The following is an 18,495-nucleotide window of genomic DNA, read 5'->3' as shown; positions in this document are numbered from 1 at the left end:
CACACACAGTTTTAATCCTGTACTTTCCTCACATTTAGCGACTGGAACAAACTCACTTTGCTTTCTCCAATTCGTTTCCAGAAGGAGAAGTTCATAACAGCGTCTGTGCCTAAACAAGAGAAGGAAATCTGTGAGGGGTCTCCCTTGAGCCCGACGGTTGAAATCTCTACCGAGGAGCTAAAAACCCAGCCAGAAGCCCCAGCGCTCAGCTCAGCCTCTGGGGGGGACAAGTCGACCGGTACCCCTCCGGTCCTGAAAGCTAAAGGGCAGCTTACCCGATCTCTCTCCTGGTCTCCACTGCAGACTGCAGCTCCTGTTCATCACATTCCTGTGTGCAGGGAGGTCTGGACACAGAACACCGGAGATTTGCCACAAGACGTTTCAAGGAAAGAAAAACCTGTCAGCAGGCTTCCTAATATTGGCAACGGAGAAGGTAAGAAAAGAACAGCATCTCTTGCAGGACAATGTGTTTTTTTAACATTTATTTTGACATAATTAAAACGAATCAATGTTGTAGAGTATAGAACGGAGCAGTTATAGTATTGTCAATCTCTTTTTTTTTTTTTTTTTTTTATGTATTAACACCAAATTAGTCATGATTGCCACATCTGAGAAATCATTTTGGCATGGCTATTTCAGTTGTATTCAAACAAACAGTCATGACTGACTTCAGGCCTAAGTAAATATGACCTACCAAGGCATGGTCAACCTAAATGGATTGTGACCGACTTTTTTTCTATTGCAGTACAATTAAGGTTGTCATTGTGATAAAAAAACTGTTAACACCCCTCTCTGAGGAATGAGACTTCCATGGCAACTGCATTTTTTTTTGTTCAGTAAATACAGCTCCGAAAATCACTTTTTTTCTCCCACTATTTTTGATTCATGTTTACATTTGGATTTATATGATATAAGATTCGGTTTTGTTTTTAAAGGTTTATAGCTTTCCGATTGGTTTGTTTTGTTTTGTTTTGTTTCACTAGCACAATACGAAAACACAGCCGGTGTCTGTATGAGATTAATTAAATGACTACCTGCCGATACAAATGTACATATATGGTAACAGGAAATGAGGCAGAGGTACAGACATTGCGGGAGAGGCAGTGGGCGGAGAAATTTCGCCGTGACATGTGTTACTCAGCCAGACTGGAATGTAAAATCAATCAGCGCATTGCTTCTCAGTCCTCACTGCTGCACCACGGTAACTAGGCGACCACTCAAGATGCACCTAACACTGGAAACTGTTCTCCCCACACCTATTTTGTATTGGGTCACAGTTGCATAATAGCATGTTTCCTGGTAATTCATTTTCTTTTAAAGAGTAAAAATTCTACATGTGTAGGTTTGCCATTCGATGGCGTAACAACCTACAGTCAGAGCTACAGACACTGGGACTATCCACCAACGCCACGTGGTACCCATCGCATAGTATCTGAGGCTACACAGAACTGGTAAACAAACAAACAAACAAACAAATATAATTGATGGCCAACAGAATGATCCCATACAATTAGTGATCTAATAGATGTCATCAGAGCAAAGGGATTAATGGCCAATCTTTTAGATCTCTAAGGCAGAAATAATCGATGTCAAATCTTCCACCAAGCAGATGTTTCCCTCAGATCCATCTTCTCTGTCTCTTTTTCCTCAGGTATCCCTGGGTGTCTGAGTATTCAGACCGTTACAGGGGTTTGGGTCGCTGTGTTCCCGAGGAGAGAAGGCCCCCTTGTGGCCCCGTGAAGGTACCCCTGGTTTCGTCGGTCTCTCAGCCCAACCTCCGCACTTCAAACCAAGCCCAAAAGCACCCCCACTCTGAATACGAGCATCACTATACCCAAAAGGTGAGAGGGGATAGTAAGGAAAATAGTTCAGTCAAAAAGGGCAAGGCATTTTTACCAGCATAATTAAGTCCTGACAGATTCATCAGGCCCTAAGTGTGATGAGAGGGGTTTCCTAAGTTATTGTTCTGCTACTAGGCTTATTAATTGGCTTACTTGTTTGATGTGGGTTAGCGCAAGGTTATAAGGCCATAGTCATTTGTGCTTAATTGGTTATTGAGGGTGATTAACAATGTGACCTTTAAGAGTTTCTGTATTGAGCCAAGCAAATACAGATGGAAATTTCAACCCCAGTCATTTAAACCCTCTCTCCTTCTCTCAGGGATATCCTAGACTCTCCAGGCCCAAGACCAGGTCAGTGTGAATATCATTACTGGACAAATACCATGGCTGAGAGTTCTCCCGCTCAGCGACTGGAAGTTATTTTGAGAGAGAGAGAGAGAGAGCGCAAGTGAGAAACAGAGAAAATTCTACGTATTAAATATGCATGTCAAGTCTAAGTATTTGGTGAGCATCCGTATTTTCTGTAGCTGCTCCCTTACACCACACAAGATATAAGGTAAAAGTTAAAACACGTATCATGAAGAAAAAACACTGCACGATGTCTAAATTTACATACCTTTATCATGGGATCAGAGCATAGATATAAAAAGACCAAAGTTGATTCAAAGTTGCTCTTTTGAAAGATAAATCAGATAAGCTAATTAGAAGATCATCCCATTGAATATACAATCACAAAAGCTAGGTATTTCTCAAGGAGAAATAAATGCAAGCTTTTGCCATATAAATCAGATTTTTTTTTTTGGCGTGTAAAAATCTTTGGTTGAACAAAAGCAGTTAAAAAAAAACCCAAACAAACAAACAAACAAAACACAAGGCAATAATATCCAAGAGGGAACCCGCTCTTTTATTTATTTTATCTTACATTTTTCCCCTAATTTTCATAAATGCAACTCTGACTGGACTTGAAAAAAGAAATGAAAAAAAAAACAAAAAAAACAAAAAAACAAAAAACCAGTTTCCATGGAAATCCAGGAAATCGCAAGTTGACAGCTGCCAACTGCTCTGTCCACATGACCTGGTCCATTTACCAATGGCCCCCCGTCGTTCTGATCGTCCTTTGCCCCCCCCCTTTCCCTTGCCCAAATATGACACGCGCCTCCCTGTTCAGTCCCCTCAAATTGGAAAAAAAAAAAAAAAAAAAATCAACGAAACAACCGAAAAAACCAAAACACGGCGGCAAATGACCAGGGATAAGTTGCTAGTCACTATAACAATACTGGAAACCACATAATTGCATCGCTGAGATCAAAGGAACACTGAGAATTTCCAGGACAGCTAGTTCACAATCTGTAACAGTCCAGCAGGAACATTACACGTGTCTCCCCAGCCCACCCAGATCCAGCCCATATTACACATGGAGACAGAAGAAAATGAAAAAAAAAAAAAGAAAAAAAAGAAAAGAAAAGAAAAAAAAAAAACAAAAAAAAAAAGCTTGCAGAAGAAGAGCATCCGACACCCAAACCCAAAAGCCCACCCCGTCGACCCCACCCACACCCATAAAGGTTGAGGTGCTTGTGGGGGCGACCGCTGAGACACAGCGGTCGCATAGAGTCTCTATAGGGGTACCCTTAACAGCAGGGCCCCTAATATTTCACTCCTGGTACGAACTCCTTTGCTTCGGGGTTCAAGCTGCTTTTGCGCTATGTGCGTGAGAGAGAGAGAGAGAGAGAGAGAGAGAGAGAGAGAAAGAGAGAGTGAGACAAGTTAGAGGGAGAGAAAATGTATAGTTACTTATATTTACAACAAGACATAAAGTTTGCAGTTACCTAATAAAAGAGAGTTCTGTGTAAGAAATTCAACAACGTTTGCTCAGATACTACACACTGATGTGTGAACACCGTCCTTGAAAAGCAAGACATATCTGTATCGACAGACTTACCACGATGTCCTCGGCATTGCTGTCATTGACTGACAGCCCATTGAGTTGCTGCTGAATCTGTCCCACGCCTGCAGGCAGATCCCTGGCAGGGATGAACCAATCCTGATCCTCCTCCTCCAGCATCTCCTGAAAACAGCGCTCCAGGAATTCCTGCTCCAAAAGCTCTTCCTCCACCTGTAGAGTGGAGACAGACTTAGGGGTCAGGGTTCAAAAAACAAGTATTCGAGTAAAGTTGAAAACATTTTTTAGGGAGCATTTACGATTGCGAGTGCAGACGTTGATGATCTGTTTGGCCTGATTATTTGGATCCATGGGATTTACTGCATATTCCTTAAAGCTAAAAAAAAACCCAACTTGTCTTAGAAATCAACTAAGAATCGCCGGTCTGATGCAGTTTGTCCAATCAGCACCTGATTGGCCTGTGAAGGCGCCAGTCACAGAAGCTTTCACATGAGTGCCTAAATCCTGAGACAACAATGAATGGAAAGGGCTGACTGAGTGTGTGATAAGTTATTTCGCTGCAGTAACACAGTACTAAACCAGCTTTTGACAAATACTGGCCAAGTAGTATGAATTTCCTGACAGATTTTACATTCCAGGATGGTGGTTTCCAATTTGATTTGTAGTAGCAGATGAAAAGAGAAACTCCCCGTGATTTAAACAAAAAGATCTTTTCTTGATCACAACATGCATTGTCACTGCGTCATTGGCGCATCCGTGCATGGGACCATTCAGATTAGATCAGAGAGGTTAAGTGCAAGTGACAGGACACATGTAAACTAGACAATTAAAACAAAGATTAGTGAATTAATCTTAAGTACAATAATTACAATTCAGTGTGTGTGTTGGAGCGGGTTAGGGGGGCAACTAACCTGTCGGTTATACTCTTCCTCGTTCTCCATCCACATGTATTCTGCAAAAGGGTTGGGCTCTACCTCCTTATGCCCGTTCACACCATTCTCCTCTTTCGCTGGGCCACTGCTTCCACCTGGTGTCTTAGCCACCTCAGGACTGTTTATGTCTGCAGGCTCTGTGTGTGCGGTAATAAAAATTCATTAAATCCTGGTAGTCACAAACAAATCCTTAACTATGGAAGTCTTGATGTGCCGGGCTACATTATATCAGTGCAGCATTTTTTGAACATTATTTATTTGAGTGTTCCATGGCAAATTACAACAGGATGCTTCCACACAGGCAATACAGTATTATACGAAGACATCGGTGGTATTTTGTCGTTAAATTAAAGGACTACATAATACTTCTTTGTACTGTTAAATTATTGTATTAGGTATATAATCTGTAATACACATGTGCACAATTAACTTTAATGAGGTTATGCCCAGCCTCCAAACCCGATGTTGATAAACAATCTCGGCGTGTTTCTGCTAAGCGGCTATGGAACAATACCACGCGAAAACTTCGCGAAAACTAGGGCTCTTAAGAATTTAACACCTTGCCTACGACAGATTATTACAAAACGATTGTTAACTTTTAAAATATGTTTTAGGGGGCTCCGAGGAGTCTCCGACGCTCGCGACTACTGACCCATTACTTTACACAGCGTGCTGAGAAGTGATAGCTTGGTGCACACGTTAGCCACAGCTAAGCTAATAGCATATTTAACGTCTAGATATAACATCTCTCACACATTATGGGGCCTAGTAATCACCGTTACACTGTGTTAATAATGTCATGGTATGCTCGCTTGAGGGTCAGCAATATTACATCACTGATATTTATCAATTTAATTTTATATGGATAAACTACGTAATCTTACTCTGGGAAGATGGGCAATAATAAACGTGTCGCCAGGAATCGCTAAAACTAGCTAGCTGCTAACAAGCTAATTTGCAGTCTGTGCTGCAACATCATCATTTGTAATCAACTTCACGTATGTTAGTCACAATGCTGATTATAGACAACACGCCATGGGTCGTAGTGTCAGTGTTTGCTACTTATTCGAAGGCAAATGCAAAGTTCGCCTGACATCCCTTGTTTGTCCTTGCTAGCTGACCACCTTGAAAAGGTAGGATAGCTTCGCTATCAGCTAGTTAGCTTTAGCTAACGGATTTAGGCTGGTCAACCACAGAAAGTGAAACGTGAAGTATCCAATGATTTTCTTTTTCAAAAATGGCTTCACTATAGGGAGAACGATTAACAGGTTTCATTCTTTCTAAGACACCTAAGGCCAATTTTTCAAACATCACTCCACTAGCTTTAGCCAAGCAAACCACTCACACACGATAACAGTTACTTCTCAAGACAATGGGCCCGTATCTACAGCTGGCCATGTTGCGCTGGAACTTAGGACAAGCTAGCTAGCGGATTGAATGGCAGTTTCAAAACATCTCATAGGCAGTTATATACGTGTCATAATATCATACAGTGCTCTCGCTAATACAGTATGGACCGGTTCTTCGTGTAAGAGAACTTACCTGGCATTGTAAAGGTGGTCTTCCTTCAGATTTGGCCAAAATACCTCCTTGAAATGAAGTAATATGAATATTTGCAGCAACCCTGTTACCTGGCAAGCTCTCAATCTTAGCATACATTGAATCGATTACACGGGCTTCCGTTCAAAGAAATACTCCGTCGCCCTCTACAGTTCATCCCAGTATGGCTTGGAGGCACTGAAAACAGTTACTGTCTATGTCATCACACGGCGTGTATTTCAGCTCAAACCTCATAAAACTATCGCTCCCTTGGAGCACACACGAAGACTCGGTATACATGGAGATAGTCTTTTATTGACATTTGTCCAAGTTTTGCAATTACTACAGGATTATTAGGTGGATAACACTGAGCCTGAAGTGGAGACTCCTTCGAAGAAAAAGTGTTGTGAACATTTCTATTTTCGCTGAAATACTGCTGTACGAGAAATATTGCTTTGTAGTACAGCCCTCTTATTAACCTACTAACTTGTTTGATTTTCACAAAATCAAAACACAACTGTCAAGTTAAAGATAACTTGTGAGTCTACATTAGATTCCGATGGCCAGGAATAATTGACCAGAGTGTGAGCAAATCTTCAATACCGATCACTGAATAATTATTTAGTCTTGACAATACTTGATAGTACCACACGAGTTCGTTGTTGTGCGTCACCTGTTTTTGGGTGATTCTTCAACTATGATAAAGTTTCAAGTTTATTTATTTTAATTTTTGTGTCCCTGGAAGGAAAAAAATCTACATTTTTATTTTTGTCACACTTCACACCAAGAGGAACATATATATATATATATATAGCTCAATCATTAATTTTACCACAATAAGAGGCCTTTTGTGTATGGTTTTTACAATATTGCCTTTATCGCTAAGCTGGACATTGTACCTTCAACCCTGCTTTACTTTAAAATTAATATTGAAATAATGTTGATTTCAAATACAAATTAGACATTAATGTATATTTTAATGAAATATATTATGTAATATTTCTTCACATTTTCTTGTATTTTTCATAACAAGAACCTCTGTCCCTTGGGATCTGTGTCATTTCCACCACACTGTACAAAACAGAATTCTGGGATCATGTTTTAGGGTTTGGATACTTGGTAACCAAAGCAACAGCCACTGCACAGGGGGACACATGTGCTCGGTTCGAATGTAGTGCACTAGGCCTATATAGTGTGTCGGCCATTTTGTAGTGCTTTTCGAAATCTCAAGTGAAATTTTACGACTCTGTTTAGTGCGCTACAGAATTGTCCCGAGGCACGGCCAAATGTCGTGTACCTACATCGATCGACTCAGACCATACATTGCGGCCGGTCTCGTGAAAGCAGAGAGTCTTTACAGACCAATCAGGTGCAGATATTCTGGCGTTTGTAGCAAACACTACTATCCTCATGTTCGAAACACTCACTAGGGGATAACGGCTGACTGCTGTTGATATTTCGGACACTATTTGGACGTTACGCTGCAACATAATTATGCGCCGGATATTCGTAATTATTATTTCTGTCGCATAAACAAACGCCAGAATATCTGCACCTGAGTAGTGTCGTAAAATTTCAGTTGAGATTTCGCACACCACTACAAAATGGCCGACACACTATTTAGTGTACTATACAGTGAGTGCGTGTACATTTCGAACAGAGCATGTGTTGATTGGATGGCATTTCCAAACAGCAAATATCTCATATGAATGTAAAAACAACTGGATCGATTTAATTTAATATTGTGTATTTTGTGTTTTAATGCTAACTCTAAAAACTGACATTAGCAGACTAACATATCATGAGCTTTCAAAAGAAATATGACAAATGGCATTTCCACAACAATCATTTCCACAGTGGGAAATGATGATTTCCCCTTAATATTAGAGTGAAATATCTATTATTTAACAAAATAATCACAGCCACTAGCAGGATGTTTTTCTATAGAATGGAGAAATATACCATAGCAATGCATTTCTTTATGAAAAAAAAAAGTTAGATGCTAAATGCTAAAAATTTACCTGACAAAATGGACCATGGTTGAAGAATTACCCATTTACGATTTTCCTGACATGACATGAACGCACCAAAATGACTGAATGGTGACAAGACGGAACTACTAGTACTATTTGTAATGGGAGCAACTTAAAGTTGTAACAAGAAAATATTTTGCAAATAAAATCAAACATTTAAATGTCAGATTTTTACGACAGCCGGATAAGGCATATTTTGGATTTTGCACTCACTTGAAAAGTGAGCCTTTTTTTATTTTTTAAAACTATACTTTCACTGGTTAGTGTCCTGTATTATCACAGCCAATGCCAGGTGAAGGATGCCGGTAATCTTTTTTTCCCCTTCAACAGGTCCAAGTTTTGTTCCTTCATTTGCAAGGAGCAATGTGTGAATTTTACCTTATATTTTAATGCATGAAAGAACAAGCAAATCAGTGCCACCCATGAATCTGTTGTCTGCACAGTGGGTGGTCTACAGAGAGTCAAGGACCCTTCTTTATCTCTTGCATGTAAATTCATTTATCTGCAACTTGGTTGGTGCAAAAGGTACACTGCTCCAATGAAATTAGGTCTGCAAACTAAGATGGGTGAAAAAAAAAATGCTCTTGTTGGAAAGCAAATCAGTGACATTGATTTGACCAGCTTGCTAATTCCTCCAGAGATTCCTCCAAAGATGTGCTTATCTGGGTGGGGCTCAGCCAGCATAAGTAGCCCTCTTGTCGGCTGTGCCTTCTGACTGCACCTTTCCGTCCCAAATGGTTTAGAGAAGTGGCAGTGAAAGGAACATACCCAAATGGTAGCATACAAGCATGGTATGCGACAGGTAGCATCATCAATGCCCACATTCTCCACAAGTCCTCTCTTTTCTAGTTTAAATTTGGCTGAGTGTAAATGGAGCCCCACAAACAGCTAGAGGGCAGTGGTGCAATAACTTAACTTTGCAGATTGTGGTTAAAATACAGAGAGCACACTGGAGTGTGTTGGTAAATTTTTCTGTTACAATCATATGACTGGGGCTGCTATGATGGGATGTGGAAAACCAGTAGGACAGACTGACAAGTTTTCCCAATACAATCACCCCATAACCCTCAAATCATTCTAAATTGAGCCAGAGAAGAAATGTATGTACACATTGCAGTGCTGCTTTCCTCATGCACATTCAGTGAACTTGAATCACTCTGTCAGCTTCTTAACTTGAACAAAAAGTTATATGTAATCATTTAGTACCACTTTAAATGAATTAACAAATGAACTCTTAATGTTAGTATAAAATCACTGATGTTTGCCACCATACATAAGTGTTAGTAAATGATAGCTTATATACATTAGACATTAAACATTATGTGTTTGTCTTCCTTTACAAATGATACCAAGATTGATTTCCCTTTAGACTTCAGTGTGTCTGTTGGACAATGGAAACATGCTAGAAAAAAAGAATGTGTTAACAATGACAAAATCAGTAGAAGATGACAATATAAAAATGTTTTGTAAATCATATATTTATTCTTATATAAACTGTATTTTATACACAAACCATACACTATTATAGCATTATTAATATGATGAACTGTATGTAAACTGTATGTGTAACTGTAACTGTAACTGTATACGTGAAACACAGACTTGGGTTTTTTATTGATTTTTTTTATTTTTATTGATTGATTGGAGATTGCAGGGCCTTAAAGGTCAACAAATAGACAAAGATGGATAGATGGATAGACAAAATAGAACTACACCCCTGACTTCAAATGAAAAAAAAAAAAAAAAAACATGACCCACCACAAATTGCTCTGTTACCACGTTATTAGACATGCACAGATGTAATACGCAATCCTGTCATTTCTGGTCAAATGCCTGGACAGGAAAGACAAAATGACAGCTATTTTAGATAAGTCTTTGATTGTGTTGGCAGAGCATTAGCAGTATGGCATGCTCAAAGAAAATTTTCAAACACTTTCACTATTGATACTACAGCTTTACATTTTAAACATGCATGAAGCCCAAGCTGAATGTAACACAAACCAGGATCAGAGCATGAATTTATTAATGTAAGAAAATGGCTCTATGGGCTTTGATAGAGTGACCCGCGCATTACTCACATGTAACTACAAGATTATTTTCACAATGTGTTTAACTGGTCTCAAGAACATTTCGTTAACTATTTATGGTCTTTCAGGAAACGCAAACAAGACCAGCAGCCCTTGATGTGTGGCAGTTTCGCCATCCTATAGAGATAGAGGAGGGGCTGAACAAAGCCAGTCATCACCATCACGGACAGAGACAGGGTGCAACTGAACAAGAACTCTTCAAAACTTAAAAAACCGAAAAGGGATAGTGACACCACCATAGGGATATAATTAACAATAGAACACAGAAGAACGATCAGAATCACTCTGAAGGCCTTAACTTTTGCTTTGTTCATCTCTGTTCTGTCTCCTTCTCTCGGCCCAGGCTGCTTCAGTGCCCTCATGGTTTCGAGACAGCAAAAACATTTCACGAAGAAGAAGGCCAGGCTTTGTCCAAGAATGACGTAAAGCAACGGCACGCTGTTCAGATTGAAAAACGTGACAAATGAATCGCCGAGGATGGTCAACCAGGTCACGGCCGAACAGAGAACCCTGTACCTCAGCGGTTTGAACCTCAGGAACGTAACGGGATGGACCACGGCCAGGTAACGCTCCACGCAGATACAGGCCAAAAAGATCGGGCGAGCAGTGCAAAATATCCCCAAAAAAGCCACCACAGGACCAGTAGAACAACTCCAAAAACTCTTCATGTAAATCGAACACAGTACCACTCCCAGGCAACACAGGACCTCACACAGTGACTGGTTGAGAACAAATATGTCAGAGACGGCACCCCTTCGTGCTTCTGTTATGCTGAGCCATAAGGCGTAGGCGTTGGTTGGCAGACCAAGTATGAAATTGATGCCCATAGCAGTATTAAATACAAACAATGATATACCATAGAGAGCCTCATTGGAAAAGATACAAGTGATGTTCTCACTGGAAATGTTCATTTCCCCATACAGTCAGTGGCTCTTGCAGTTGTGCTGTAATGCGCCTTTCACTGTGAACACAAAAAGATGAGCTTTTAGGGTCAAATGTAGCTGCCCCAAATACAGCTGCTCAGTCTTAAGGAGAGATTTGCCATGTTGTTACGCCGTCATGTCATTACTCTACAAGGACTTTGTATTTTGGGACTGTCTTACTGTTATTGTTGAGTTTGTGAATTTCAACAATGAATAGCCATGGTTTGGTTCAAATCTTAGTCTCAATTCAGCGTTTGTCCCCAGGTGACAGCATGCTAGTGTGAAAGCCACCAGAATCCCTTTGCTACTCACTGACAAAGTTGTTTTAGTGTGAGATCCTGTTCGGGCAGTAGAAAAGGACACTGCAGTGGCCAATTCATGAAGCTTCACTTGACTGCTATCATTCCCCTCTATCAAAAATGATGCTTTTTATCAATATTCTTTTGTACAGTCACAGGATTTGAGCACTGTAAGAGTCATATATATGGTTCAAACAACTCAGAAGACTTTGTGAATCACACTCTTTGGACCCTTACCTCACACAATTGGCCACTTTAAGGAAAACTAGCTTTTTACACCATTAAAATTGTGTACCACCAGTCACTTTAACTTGTATCAATATTTCACTGCATTGTGGTGATCTACGACTATTTAAGATACCACCATCTAAGTTGACTACCACTTTTATTACTCTTGTTATTATACTGTATTTTTCTTTATGAAAATACTTTTATACTATTTACATTACACCGCTTCCTTGCACCTCAAACTTTTATAATTACTATTCAAATACTATTTTATTTTAACCACAAACTTCGCCCTTCTTTTGCTTATTGCCCTTGAATTATTTTTTCTTATATTTCTGTCTTACTTATTTTATGTATTATGTAAAGTTGAGTTGGCTCTAAGGCTAAGAATTTCATCACTGATCATGATGTTTGCGTTGTTATCAAGTTTATGACAATAAACTTTGAAACTTGAAAGAAATGACTTGGTTTTTGTGGCCCTTAAATGTATGTAGTACATATGTAACAATGTCATAAATATAATTAGTGTCTTAGTGAACTTACCCAAATCCCTGCTTGTACATGGTTTTTTTTTTTTTTGGTTCCACTAATCATTTTATTATCGTTTCTGATGGGGCAATAATTGGAGTTGCACGCCTCCAGACTTTCCCATGCTTTGGAAGTCTGAAAAGGGGTAAGCTGGGTTTATGAATCTCACATGAATGAAATTCATTTATACACTTTATTTTTCATTGTTTTCCTTGACATATGTGTAGTTCTTGACATAAGAATGTTCCCTATCACTTCTGCTATTTGTACCAGTTTACATATGCAATTTAGCGCCATAAAATACGTGTGCATTGCTGAATGTTTATCTAGCCGTTTAGTAGGTGCTAACAGGCTCATTATATTGTCGTAGGGATGCCAGCATTCATTTCCCCTGCCCGCGTGTGCGTCTGCCCTATCATTCATGTGTTTCAGGTGTGGTTGCCTGAGTGATCTGAGATCTGTCAAGTACATTATTCATCACTCTATGCTTTTATTTTTCATTCGTTTCATTGTCCTTTGCAAACGACGCTATACGATCTAAGGTGCATTGCTACTATTATTGTAAGCTTGTTTATTCCACACAGTAAGCTACAATATACTGAACAGTGTGTGTAGCCTAGTATGTACAATTTATTATTTTTCTCACGCTTTGGAAGTCTGAAAAGGGGGGTGCCAGCATTCTTTTCCCCTGCCCACGTCTGTGATTGCCCTTGCCAGTCCTGTGTTTCAGTCTGGAAAAGGAATGAACTGCTGACAGATCAAATCCACACCTCCTCTGTGTCATCATCTCCTAGCCATATAAAGACTTTTTAGTTAATATTATTGTAACTGACTGGTTACCGCCCGTTACACATACATACGTAAGAAGAAAATGGAAAGACTTAAGTTCAAGTGTTACACGAGTGTTACGTGTAGGAGAACGTATGTGTGTTACAGCAGCTGCCTCATTGTGTTATCAGCTTCGCAGATTCATTAAGACTCATGCAAAACGTGTTTCCATTTGTGGAGGATCAGTCATTATTCACTCACTGTGCAAATAGTATTGGGTATTACAAATGCAAATCTTTTGGCCTCTGTTTATTTTTTGCTGTCATGTTGTGTGTTTGGTTTTTTCAAATAGGTATCTACGGAACACGTACGTAAGTACTCACAGACCACACGTTTGCTTAGCTGTTCTGGCGGAAGAGAATGTGGTGAAGGGTGTAGAAAATGTGTTCCGTGATGATAACGAATCCGTCTTTTAAAAACTGCGCTAAGAATTAGAATAAGAGGAACATATGAAAAGCCTGACAGAAAATGCCAGGACGGGACCATAGCCTCCAGCTACAGGTGCAACTCTTATTATGTCATCACAAGAGAGTTATGTAACCTCAAGATCATGCACTCTACTGTTTCTTTCATTAGTTTAGCAAGAATAATGACTATTTCAAGGACACACCGCCTTTGCCATGTTTTTGTTGTTGTTGTTGTTGTTGTTGTTTTAATTTTCTTTATTTTATTTTTTTTTGTGTGTGTGTGTGTGTGATTACACTCATTTTACAATGATAGGTACTGTACTAAGATTTTGTCATCAAAGGATATGATTGGACAAGTCATGTGGTAATTTTAAATCAAACACTTCTGTCAGTTTTTTCTTTTTCTTACAATAGCATAAAAAATGGACAACAGTGATTTGCACCAAAGTGTCTCACTCAGTTATGAGAAGTGCAACACAATTTAGAGCAATAATAACGTCAAATTCCAACTTGCCATTTTCGTATCCATATGAACTTATCATACCAGTTTATGTGTATCTGTATATCATGTCATGTATGTTACATGTTTAGAATTTCAGATAAATCTAATCCGGTAAATAACATTTAATTCACTATATGTGAAAAAAAAAAAAAATCCAGAATCTATAAAGGCATATAGGTAAATCAAATGGATCACATAAATACAGAAATGGTCCTTAACATGAAGATTAAGATAATCATGTGTGAGAGTCTGTAATACAGTAATCCCAAATCCCTCCTTTTACAGAAACAAGGTATTTCTCTATCTCTCTCTCTCTCTCTCTCGCTCTCTGAGTTTAGACAGTTATATATGACTTGGGGAATTAGTCTTGCTAAGGTCTGAAGTAGTGGCTGTTATCTTCATATACCTTCAGTATGGGACAAGTCACTTTTGGGTTTGGATTATAAAAAAAAAGCGACTCAGTAACATCTAACTGCTTTTAGAACCTTGAAATACACTGATGGAGAATGTAGAGAAATCAGTCTGTTTCACTGTATGCAATAAAGATCTTGAATACAACATTTTTTTTTAAACATTAAGAATAATAAAGAAATCATGCTGACCTGTATGTTCTGGTTGAATTCTCTGTTGCTTGGTCAGGTGTTTACTTCCCAGTGAAAGGAAATGCCTCAGATTACATATTTGTGTTAGAGTGTGTGTGTGTGTGTGTGTGTGTGAGAAAGGGAGAGAGAGAGAGGGAGAGAGAGAGGATGAGAGAGTGAGTGAAAGTGTAGCACACAATATTACAATGTGATAATTACAGTACAATGCTACAGACACTACAATGGTCACTTGTAGTTCAGCAGTACCTGGTTCAGTAGTTCAGTTTAGGTTTTGGATCGTGGTTCATTTTTTTGGTACACATGATAAATAACCATTGACAATGATTATGCTGATTATGTCAGTTTGGCACATGGTGGTCCATATTACTATACTCTGTGTTAAATGATGCATCATTGGAACGTCAATATTAATTAATTATGAATGAGACATTCCTGTTTTGCCCTTCCATGCAGCACTCTAGTTACCTCCACCAAGGACAGGTTGAGAACAAAGAACTCTGCGGTGACTTCTTTACAGATCAGCCACATTGTGTAGGGGTATGTTGTCAGTCTCAGTCACAAGTGCGCGTGGCACTGAAGATGTAAAATAAGTTGAGTACCCCTGTGGTATGCTGAGAGAGTGGGAAAAAGAAACGGTAAAGTTGCTCACAGAAGAGTTCATGACTTTTGCAGTAAGAAAAAAAATGCCTGGTGTTTTGATGCATGAAGATTAGAAAATTAATTTCTCTTGGATGGAGCTGCTGTTCATCAGATGACCTCTTGTTCACAATTGTCCCTGGTTTGACTCTGGGTTGATAAATTAAAACTGACCAAGATGCATTTAGCACTTTCATAGTCAATGTGATTGGTATATCACTGATACATCATTCATTCAAAACTTACACTAGCTCAGTGGATTACATCAAAAGGTTTTCATGAAATAGTTGTTCTGTATGTTTTATCCAATGCACTTCCATATCAATCAATATGACAGAAGTGATATACATATATATATATAGAACAACTATTTCATAAATATATATATATATATATATGTTATATATATATATGTGTGTGTGTGTGTGTGTGTGTGTGTGACACTACCTATGTCATGTCCATCTTTACCTATGCTTGCACTTTCCCCTTTTTTCAATCAAACCTGGATCAGACTTGTTTAATGCCCGTTCTTCTCACTGACGCCGTGCTTTGCACAACTTCTCTCTTTAACTGTGTCCCATGCGTTTGGTGTGGGTATCTGTCTGCACTTATAGAAGTGAGTTTTCCTTGACATCCATCATTCTGGACAACTACTACACCTCATATGCAAATATGAAAAGTTGCAAATAGTTCACTATGCAGCTGATGATGACATTTCAGCAAAGTTAAAAAAATAAAAAGAACAAAAAAGAATATACATATTGTCATGGGCAAATGGAAGGGGCACTTTATTTCACATGTTGTTCAAGAGTAAATATATAGGAAAGGTGCTGGTGGAACAGTGGTCAGTGGGCTTCAGTGTGGTGCTAGGACCTTTGGAGAGGTCATAAGCTGCGAACAACAGTACTCATGCTGATTGGCCAGATGAGGTCTTGAGCCAGGGGCTCCAAGGTGGCAGGTCAGGGCTTTTCCCTGGGCTACTTGGCAGGTGGCCCTCCATACGGGAGGCAGCTTAGCCTGTGGAATCGGAAAGACACAGCAACTTCCTCTGTCGTCTTTCCTGACCTTTTCCCAGACTCGTTCTTTCAGTCATGACTTGATGGGCCTCCTGATGAGCCACCAGCCGTGCCTCTTCAAGATTTCCCGCCAAAACGTTAGCTGCGCCTTTATTGATGTTGTCAAAGGACATGTGCTTCTGTTGTTGTTGTGCCTTTGGCTGAGTGGTTGCTGTTCATAGGTGTCATGCTGAAGTTGCACCACTTGACCAGGGTTCGGCATGGTATGGCACTGATCTCCTGAAATGCACCCGTCTCAATGTATATGCAGTAGTCTATGCATATACACGTCTACGGAAATTTTACGCTTCTGAGCAAAACAAAACATGGTCTTTCTAATATTGTGAACTGCTTAGTTTAACAGTCAGCTTGAGAAATGGCGACTGTTTAAAGAGCCAGTGGTTATTTTTAAGTCCTGCAGTGCGTTTTTAGCTATGTGATCAATCACAGCTTAAAATGTGAAATTACTCGGTTATGTTGTATTTAATATATGTTTGTAAATGAGACAAGGAACATGAACTGAACTGGAGGACTCATAGTGTCATCATAGTGTCATAGTCCAGTTCACCACAAGGTGCTACCCTCTGAGATGATCTTTGTGGTAATTTACTCTTATCAGCCTGTGGTTAAACACTGTGGATGGTGTTCTAGTCACTTGTCCAGTGCGGTCTTTGTTGTACATGAGCATTTTTGGCTGTTTTGGCTGTTATGAAACAGTTACCTGAGTCTGGAGTATGAAAAAATGAAACATTTAACGGCCCATGTATTGCAAAGTAAAAGGCCTGTCCTCTTCCGATTGTAACGGTATAATTGTCCAGTCAAGGCATTCATTCAGTATTGTAATATGTCTTGCAACCTAAGTCATCAATACAAAGTTATGTACAACACAGACTCAGGTTGAAAGTTCCTGTACCTGGAGCACTTGGTCTTTAATATTAGTACATGCTAAATAATGCTAAATGACTGAGATATATTTGATATAGTTACTTATGGTGGCTACATTTTAGTCATGGATAATAACATTTCGGCTTTATGCAATCCTCACGCAAAATCAAGGTTATATATAATGATAAAGTCATTATGAATGTGAGAGGACTTCTGAACAGAAAGATTTAGAAAGACAGAAAGATCTAGATTTTTCTCACTGGTTTATTTTGATAGATAATATATACAGAGGAGACACAGTAAATACATATGGACTCATACAGACATGCTACAATATGCAGACAGAAACAAAATATTGATAAAATGCATAATTATAACCAATTAGCTTGTAACCTTATATGTTATAAGTAAATTTACATCCAACATTCAACAAGAAATAACTGTAACAGTAATCATGTAAATATGTTTTTGTGTCTAGCTGGCATTAAACAATTATAGCTGTTTGTAGTTTGAGAGGTTCTATATAAATAATGATACGCATTACATAATTTCTAATTGGAGTCAATACAATGACAAAACTCAGAGGAATTTTATAAAGGGCAATTTTCCTGCCCGGTGAAGGTAAAGAAGAGGCTGGACAAAACCTGTGAGCACATAAAGAGCAAAACAGAGGCTCCACAGCAGATAGAAGTTCTCTGGTGTCAAAGATTTCTGTACAGCCATTACCACCAATGAAGGCACATAGCAGATCACCACAGAAATCAGGATGATTAGAACAACATAAAAGGCTTTTTTCTTTGATTGGTTGGTCCCCTCTTTGTGCCGGCCCCCTTCCCCTGGCTGTGGCTGCTTCAATACCCTCAGAATAGCAAGGCAGCAGAATGACTTAATCGAAAAGAAAATCAGTAACTCTATTGCATATACTTGAGAGTAAAGGCTCGTTAAATGAATACAAAGCATTGAGTATATGCCAAAACCCAGCACTATCAACCAGGCTAGAGCAGAGGAGGCCACCTTGTACCTCAGTGGCTTGTACTTCAGGAAAGTAACAGGATGGACCACAGCCAAGTAACGCTCCACACAGATGATGCTCTGGAACAGAGGGCGGCCAGTAGAACCCAGCCCCGTGAAAAACCCCATGATAGTAAAAGAATTTGGAAAGAAGAGCATGACTAACCACACCACAGAACTGAAACAGAATATCATGTCCACCACAGATATGTTGAGAGTGAAGATTTCGGCGGTTACTCCATTACTATCCTTGCAGATC

General features: G+C 39.3%; 2 protein-coding genes across 2 annotated transcripts; both read right to left on the bottom strand.

The window, feature by feature from the left end:
- Window positions 1–3,043: 3,043 nt before the first annotated feature.
- On the bottom strand, window positions 3,044–6,301 carry paip2b (poly(A) binding protein interacting protein 2B). The gene is made up of 4 exons (XM_030788031.1): window positions 6,216–6,301; window positions 4,653–4,810; window positions 3,781–3,954; window positions 3,044–3,541 (listed from the first exon to the last, which is right to left on the bottom strand). The coding sequence occupies exons 1-4, from the start codon at window positions 6,220–6,222 to the stop codon at window positions 3,485–3,487; spliced, it is 396 nt and encodes a 131-aa protein (XP_030643891.1). The 5' UTR covers window positions 6,223–6,301; the 3' UTR covers window positions 3,044–3,484.
- A 4,081-nt stretch (window positions 6,302–10,382) lies between these two features.
- Window positions 10,383–11,159, bottom strand: LOC115823757 (uracil nucleotide/cysteinyl leukotriene receptor-like). The gene has a single exon (XM_030787786.1). It carries the CDS (start codon window positions 11,157–11,159, stop codon window positions 10,383–10,385), a length of 777 nt encoding a protein of 258 aa, XP_030643646.1.
- Between the last annotated feature and the right edge of the window lie 7,336 nt (window positions 11,160–18,495).

This window comes from Chanos chanos, chromosome 11, assembly GCF_902362185.1.
Source record: "Chanos chanos chromosome 11, fChaCha1.1, whole genome shotgun sequence".
NCBI classification, from domain to species: Eukaryota; Metazoa; Chordata; class Actinopteri; order Gonorynchiformes; family Chanidae; genus Chanos; species Chanos chanos.
Note: the sequence above shows the minus strand (reverse complement) of the source record. Positions and strands in the feature narration are given on the sequence as shown.

Bases quoted from the DNA above. Each gene is read 5' to 3' on its own strand.
- paip2b (XM_030788031.1), bottom strand. The intron at 3,955-4,652 runs GTTAGTTGCCCC...TCCACTCTACAG, and splicing joins AGGAAGAGTATAACCGACAG to GTGGAGGAAGAGCTTTTGGA. The intron at 3,542-3,780 runs GTAAGTCTGTCG...TCACGCACATAG, and splicing joins GCAATGCCGAGGACATCGTG to CGCAAAAGCAGCTTGAACCC.
- LOC115823757 (XM_030787786.1), bottom strand. From the start codon at position 11,159: ATGGGCATCAATTTCATACTTGGTCTGCCAACCAACGCCTACGCCTTA.